General features: G+C 33.5%; 1 protein-coding gene across 1 annotated transcript; it reads right to left on the bottom strand.

The window, feature by feature from the left end:
- Nucleotides 1-6,751: 6,751 nt before the first annotated feature.
- On the bottom strand, nt 6,752-7,105 carry LOC18448280 (SAUR-like auxin-responsive protein family). The gene has a single exon (XM_006858337.1). It carries the CDS (start codon nt 7,103-7,105, stop codon nt 6,752-6,754), a length of 354 nt encoding a protein of 117 aa, XP_006858399.1.
- Nucleotides 7,106-8,499: the final 1,394 nt, after the last annotated feature.

Genomic DNA, 8,499 nt, shown 5'->3' with positions numbered 1-8,499 from the left:
TAGTCATTTACATTAAAAATTCATGTTAAAAAATTATAATCTCACCCCTTAAATTAGTAGTGCAACCTAAAATAACCCATATTTAAAAAATTGTATTCTCAAATCAAGTTAATATTTAATTATTTACAGCTAGTGTCAACTTAAATAGAAACTAATTTTAATCGCTTGCAGGTTGCCTAAAGGTATCTGGACTTGTATGCTATGCTCCTACGGGTGCATATTGTACACTTACTTCCTTGTGTAGAAGACCTACTTGAGAGTATTTTGTTCTGCCTATAATCTCGGGAACTGCATAAGAATCACTAGATGATTCTTTTCAATAGACAAAAATTGAATTTTTAAGCTTTCTAACGCTTAGATCCCGCCTTAAAAAAATTGGACGGTCTATGTTCAATCTTGAGATATTAGTCTTTTCCGAGTGCATAGATAGTGGGATTTGAAATTTATTAGTCAATGGTTTGAAGAGATTACATCCCTAAATTTTGGGGTTCTGAAATTACTTCTAGATTAGATTTTACCAGAGTAAATAGACATTGCGCTTCCGCTGGAGCATAAAATATTAGTGATCCATTAGAGCAATCTCATTGACCTAGTAGAGTGATGCATGCCTAGACAGTTAGGACTATAAATGTCTCCCATAATCCGTGACTACTAATTTGTGCTCAGGTAAAACATAGGAAAATTAAAGATTTAATGATTTTCGAGTCTTTTCATATCGAAGAAAGGAAAAGTATACAATGAGACCACTCACTTTTTGGTACAAGATAGTCACAATTAATCTTGACCGTTGGATGTAAAATTGGATGGTTGTACTTATTTCATTGATCATGCTCAAATTTCAAAAGAGATTTTCTCAAATTTTGTGACACTATGTGATTTCATATCGGATGTTTGCATATAATTGTAACCTTTTATAAGGTAGATGGTCTCATAGTATACAATCCCAGAAAGAAAAGTGATAAAAAAGTGATCATTCTTCCAATAGGTCAGCTTATTTTCCTTGATCATCCATACTTGCTAAACTAAGGGGTCAACAATTAGAATTTAAAGTACCCCTTACCATAATCTTTTTTTTTTCCGTTCTCTTTTTAGTAAAATGAAAGAATTTAGTAAAATTCTTCTTTCTTTCTTTTTTTTGAAATAAAGTTCAAAAAAAGAAAAAAAGGAAAAAGAAAAAATAGAATTTATCACTAAGCGAGTCATAATCATATTTATGATAAGTTTAGGGGTAGCAATTTATGGGATTTTAATAAAGGAAGAGTGTTTTATCAGAAAAAAAACAAAGAGTGTTTTGTGAGTCAGACGATACGATGCATGCATTCCCAAACCATCTAACACATCTAACATCAACATCCATCTTAAAGATGGTCGTTAAGAGGGCACACAAATAAAAGGTGCAAAAGGTTTTGAAAAAAATACTTTTAAATTTTATTTTATTTTGCTTCATTTTTATTTTTTTATATTCAAGAGATTATGAATCTTCTAAAAATTTGAATCTAAAATCCATCTTTAAGAACTGACAGCAAGGATTGAGCCAAAGCTTTCCCTAGTGTTCTTCTCCCCCTTTTCCTATTTTAGCATATTGAATACATCTTTTTTTTTGGGGTAAATATGTTGAATATATCTCTATGTCAGGCAATTTTAATTGAATTAGTTCTTGCAAATAGAAACATGACAAAAAATAGTAATGTCATAGCAATTGCAAATTGTTTATTGCCGTACATTGACAAACTTTATATATAAAAAAAAAGGCACATAGACTAGTGATTTAAAAACGTTGGGTCGGCACATAATTGCTCGGTCTAATCTGGGAATCGGTCATCCCATATCGATTATGTCAATATTGAGCAAATCATTTGGGTGTAGAAGAAAACCGTCGATTTACTACAATAAAATGGCGTGTTGCTATAGTAAAAATATTGATTCATCAATTCAAATCGGTTTTTGGCCGATTCACTTTTTTTGCATGTGTTTTTTTGCTAATTCACTTTTTTTTCTACACCGTCAAACAGTGATCCGAACTGCCAATTTATTGATCCAGACTGGTTTGTGTGATGCCCGATCCCGGTCATTGATCTGTTTTTTAAATCATTGACATAAACAAAGGCATTAAAAAAAAGAAAAAGTTTATATAAGGTTGCAACCTTAAGACGTAGAAATAAGGATGCACCTCAAAAATCCATCGGAGAAGGTTGGTTTAATATTGAAAAACCTCATCTTGACATAGAGATGTATGAATATGATAAAAAAAAAGATTTTGAATCTTAAAAATAGTGCATCTTACAACACATTATCTAGACCGTCCATTTTAAATATTTTCATATGTTTATAGATCTACTTGATTTTAACCATTTTTTGAATTTAAAGTTTTATAATTGGATATGAAAATAGATTTTTAGATAATTTTAATAATTTCTTACAACAAAATTACATGTTATGATAAAATTTGGAGGTCTACCTTAATTGGATTGTTTAAGGTTTCACCCTTATACAGAGGCGAATGCCTTGGCATATTTTCTTGTCAAATGTGGTACTACTCTTTCTGATGTATCCGTTTCGGAATCTGTAATTTCATTCTAAAAAAATTAGTGAACTTTCTATTAAAATAAAATAAATTCACCCTTACAATCTGTAATTTCATTCTAAAAAAATTAGTGAACTTTCTATTAAAATAAAATAAATTCACCCTTACATAAACCACATCAAAAGAGGCTAGGCCTATTAGCTCGTTGCAAGTAGACAAAACAAAAGAAAATTGAAAATAAAATTAATCATATATCATGAATACGACTTTATTGCGGACACATACTTCGAGACTCATGAAGCAACTCCTTACCCTTTATAGAATCCCTTATAAAATCGGTGTTAGTTTTGATGGGTGGTTCAAAACAACTTTGGCTTTTATATTTTTACCATTTATTTTGTGAAAATTGCCATGGTTTTTTGAAAAAAAATTGCCCTGTTATTTGAAAGTACGACTGTTTCAGAAAAGGGTGCGGGTTTGTACAATGCTGAGGTCGTAAAGCACACCTTCAAACAATGTGGAAAGATGTCGTTTCAGTACCAAAAATATTTGTGATAGTTTGAATTAATTTTTATTTTTAAGATATAAAAATTAAAATATAACAAATAAAGTAGTTCAAGAAAATTTATGTCCATATATCTCAAGGTCAAGAAGATAGGATTTGGGGATTATTCGACATCGAAAAAACTTTTTATAGTGAAATTTTGAGGTGTCCTAATTTGATTGTTTAGGGCCTCAACTGTATATAAACATTTTCCAAACCCAATCATGGCCCACCTACATAATCACATCTTAGTGCACGAAAATATTAAATAAGGCCAAGGTTTTATGGGAAAAAAGGTAAATTTTCTCCTCAAAACTCAAAAAACTATAGTTCTAGTGTCGAAAAACGTTCAGATTGATTATTTCTAGTGTCGAAAAACCTTCAGATTGATTATTTCAACCTTGTTCATTATGGTTGTAAAACAAAATTAAGATTAGAAGCCTTTAAAATAGTGTATATTATAACACATTATTTAAACCATCCATTTTGAAATGTTCATAGATCTGTCAAGATCTTCACATTTTTTTAAGCTACAAATTTCATAATTGGCGGCGGAAATAATTCTCCGAGCCATCATAAGAACAATTGAAAAAGATTTACTTGAGTTTTTTTTGTGCCGATTTGTAGAGTGAGAGAGAGGGAGTTCTAACGAGGGGAGAGAGTGGCATGGAGTGTCCAAATTCATGGAGTGAGCCAAACTACAAATTTCGACACTTGATTATGGAAAACCGAATCGAATTTTATCAAATTGTATTGTTAACTTGGTTCTTGATGCAATTTTACTTGATTCCTATTTTACGAAATAATCACTTCGATGTTAAGCTTGTATTGTTAATTCCTTAATTCCTATTATTATTTTACAACCTTTGAAGTATGCGGCTTTAAAGGGAAAGTTACTAAGTTCCCACTCTTAAAAAGGAATTTTTGGCCTCCATAAACTATAACATTTCATGTCGTCATCGTCAACATTAAAGATTTTTTTCAACTATTTGTGATCAGCTATACGAAGTCATTCTGCTCTTTCAAGGACAATACCCTCAGTGGAGCTATAAATCCCCTTTTTTTTTTTCAGTATTCTAACAATATTCTTTTGGACTTATCCCTTGCTCTTTTTTAGCCTTTCATTTGAACGAACTCGTACCTTCTAATAGGTGTTGTGTTGAGTATGTGTCACACACTGTCAGACCACATAAGTCTATTTTCTTTCATCTTATTGCTTACTTATGCCACACCTAACTAGAATATTTCATGTCAATATCTGGATTTTAATATAGTGATGAGACCGTCTGGAATAATGATCCTATGAGACCCTCCCACACCTATGTGTATAGGACCATAAAGGATCATCATTAAATTTAGCACAAATCTCTAGAAAAGTGATCATATGGGTGTGAGACTTGATTTTTATAGAGATCTATACCAAATTTAATGGTGATCCTTTGGAGTCCTACATATATGGGTATGAGAGGGTCTCATAAGGTCATTTCTCGACCACCTGACACTCACCTTGAGTGTTAAATCATAACATGCCTTCTTGGACTTCGGAAGTTGCCTGCAGTGTCTAAATTTTATAATAATGATAAGAAATGCTCGACACTCCCTATTCTCAAAGAGTTTCACATCATTTTGACACAAATTTGAGCAATTTTGAAATATCTAGGCTGCATAGATTCATGAGCTTAGCCCTAATTGTAGAACTAATGACTTGGAGAACAAGTCATTAATGCCTTATAAAAGGGAACCTCACGTGAAGGAGGTTAAAGTTTCTTTAGGAGAAACTGATTTTGATCATCTTAGTGAAAACCTTGTGATTGTAGTCTAAAAAAGTAAACTACATAAATCTCATATCCAGTGCGTGATTTATTTATTAGGTACGGTTTGTATAGAGCCAAAGCTCTAAACAATGAAAGTTTATTAGGTGCAGTTTGTATAGAGCCAAAGCTCTAAACAATGAAAGTAAAGTGCGTCTTCAAATAGTGTTGAGAAATGTTGTTTCACTATCGAAAATATTTGTGATAGCTTTAAAATAAAATTTCATCTTTAATTTTAAATTTAAAGCTTAAAAAATAGTGTAGATCGAGCATATCTATGAAAACTTGAAAATATTGAAAAATTAACGGTCCAAAAATACGTTACAAGATGCAGTATTTCAAAAACTTGAAATCCATTGTTTTTTTCATATCCATGCATCTTGATGTCGAGATGATCAATTCGAGAATATTTGGGCTATCAACCTCTTCTGGTGAAATTTTTGATATAGGCTCTAATTTGATTTTTTAGAGCCTCCACTCTATATAAACTTTTTTCTTATTTATTTATTTTATTTATTGCATGTTTTTCGCTCCAAACACACATTTTGGTGTTTTTGTCCCATAAATCGACTTCCATTACTCCAATATGCATCTTTGAGAGAGGGCTCTAACACGTGAGCCCAACAATAATATCCATGGGTAACTAACGAAAAAAAGACCTGCAACTTTTTTTGAGGACCCATATCTCATGCTGTCCCTTTCTCAAATCTCCATCACAGGACTAAGTCCCAAGTACAAACATATGCTGAGCCACCCAGAAAAGAAAAATCAAACAAATACAAATAATTAGTAATAACAATGCACTACAATTCTCTCTTGTGGTTTGCAGTAAAAAAGAAGAATTTGATTCACCCAAGAAGAAATTTTTTTCTTCTGAGTGTTCATTGTTTTTCTGTGAGGCATTTGTTCATGGAATGTGAGGAAGCAAATTTGAGAGATCGCTACATGAGTGTCTAAATTGTCCAAGAAACTAGTAATGTAGGATTCAAGCATTGGCTTGATTGGTTAAGATGTTGACAATTGCGGCACAGCATCCAAAGTTCGAATACTTCGTGGCAATATTACCAGACTGGCCCAAGTGGTGGATTCGGCCGAGTAACTTTGGCCTCACCCGTAGCCCCGAGGGTGTGTACAATTCGGAGTACCTAAATAAAAGTACGACAAATCCTATGAAATAGTAAATAAGATGGGAATATTGTGCAAATTCTTTGTTTATAATTTGGATGTGTTTGCTAAAGATTGGTGAATGTTTTTTGCCATATTCCTTATATATATAGTTGTCCCGAACCATAAATCAATTTTTTTCCTAATTGTTCTATACTTTTGTAAGCTTATGTGGACTTTTTAATGTTAATTTTGGTTTTACTTTACTTCTACTCCATTTATTTTATTTTTTATATTTTATATATATTTTAATTTTTCTAAGGCTTTTTTGATCCCAAAATGGAGGAGAATATTATCCACATTAGATAAGAGGTAATACTGTTCAAGATAAAATGGAGTAACAATGTCATTAATCGTCATGCCACTACTTCAGATCTAATTCCTGTCACTTACAAATGCATATTGTTACATTAACATGCAATATCTCTTTGTTTTGCTTTTTTTTTTTTTACATGTTAATGGCGGGAATTGAGGGTGGGACGTTATGTTGAGGCATCTGCTTGCCCCCGACCACCAATGCCCCAACCCCATTAGCATTAACAGACAATGTCTTTCTATACTGAAAATAATGCTATTTTTCCTTCAAAATCTACTACTGAAGGAAATCACAATTGATTGATGGATCCTTAAGAGGTGTTACAAATCGAGTTTACAAAAAACTACACTAAGAAGCTCTCTCCCAAGCAGTTGCTTGAAAGAGAAGCTCTTTTACTCAATCCACTGCTCAGACAAGATGCTCTCAAGCTCACTAGGGTGGCAAGGGATGACCAGAGCTCCTTTCTGGTTAAACCCAAACTCCTCTTCAGCTTGTTCCAAGAGTCTCATAAATGCTGGGTGTCTCAAACAGCCCAATGGCACTACAAACCTCTTAATGTCGCCTTTCTCGAAGGCAAGGACCACAAAGTGCCCCTCCTTCACATCTTTGGGGATAGCGATAGGTGTGCCTTTCGTTCGCGCACCTTTTGTTTGCAAGGATCCAAACTGTATCCTCTCAGCCAGATGCTTTAACACCATCATATTCCTTATCCCTGTCATCACCTTTATCTTCCTAGTCTTGGCCATTGAGGAGCATGCTCTACACTTGAGGAACTGGATCTTCGTCAAACATGTTTGTGCTCTATATAGAGGGAAAAGCATGTGCACTATGTACCATGTATGTGCACTATGTACCATGTGGTACAAGTGAAGCTTAGGTGTGTTTTAACCATTTAAGGGATAAGGGAGGGAAATATGAGGAGTGTCTAGAACTTATGCATGAAAGTGGTACTTCTCCTCATTAAATGTGGTGCTTGATAAGTCATTCTCCAAGCACTTGGCTTGGCCTGGGGTAGAGAACAAATAATGGGGGGTCCTAGACTGATGGGGTATCTTTCCATTTTGAGTTGTCTTTTCCCAATCCCTGTGTTGAAAGTTTAGGACTTTGGTTTAGTTTGGTTCTGTTTTTGTGATAAGTAGGGTCTGAAAACACGACCACCATGTAACTGAGGCTCAAATCCGTATTTATGAACAGAGATTGTGTAGCAAATTTGTTATCTCGTGTCCATTAAGTTAATGAGCATAAGTGCCCCATTACCTGATAGATAACATAAGAACATTTACCTTAGATACAACAATGTCAAAATCACTGGTAGCCATCAAATGTGAAATTAGATAGCTGTGGTTGTTTCATAAAGCTCGATAATTTTTTATTTTGGGGATTGAGTGTAGTCAATAGAACACCTCCATTAGTTAGCTTTCAAATCTCATAGCTAGTGGTGATTGGGACCTTCTAGTATGAAAGGTAACTGGTCTTATTGTATACTTTTCCAAATAGAATTTATCCCCTTTTTTTTCCCTTTTTTCACCTTATTACAAAAATAAGTATTGCAATTGTATGAAAAAAATAAACAAATTACCCTGTACTAGGCTGCAGTGTGAAAAATTGCTCTAAAAGTCAGTAACATTTGGATTACTATTGCAGCATGGTTGAGACCAAATTAATAGAAAAACACACTCTAAGAATGTGAGATGTATACTTTTAAGTCCCATAAAAATCATGCGTACATTTTCGAAATATTGAGCTGGGATCCTATGATAAATGCCATGTGAAGCTTTCAAGGTACGCTCACTCCATGCACATGCTACAAAGATAAGATGGCTGTTTGTTGCCCTTGAAAAGGACAGACAAGTGCATGTCTAGTCTAACTCAACATGTACGATGGGGTGCAAGCACAAAAAAGTGCAACAAGCATGTGAGAGTGGGGTCTAACCAGGATATTTTTGTTTTTTTTTCACCATCTCTGTTTTCCTATTCCAATTTTGCAATTTCTCTATTGGGAGAAATTACAGTAATGAACCCTCTATTCAATGTCTTGTTATCAAGAGATTCGATACAATAGTCCCAACTATTTTTCTGATTGGATCTTTGGTTAAAGTAAAAGTTATTTAACGTATAGATTCGAATTTGTACTTCATTT

Source organism: Amborella trichopoda, chromosome 11 (assembly GCF_054954075.1).
Source record: "Amborella trichopoda isolate Santa Cruz 75 chromosome 11, AtrichopodaSantaCruz75HAP2 v2.0, whole genome shotgun sequence".
NCBI classification, from domain to species: Eukaryota; Viridiplantae; Streptophyta; class Magnoliopsida; order Amborellales; family Amborellaceae; genus Amborella; species Amborella trichopoda.
This window is presented reverse-complemented; position numbering and strand designations above follow the sequence as displayed.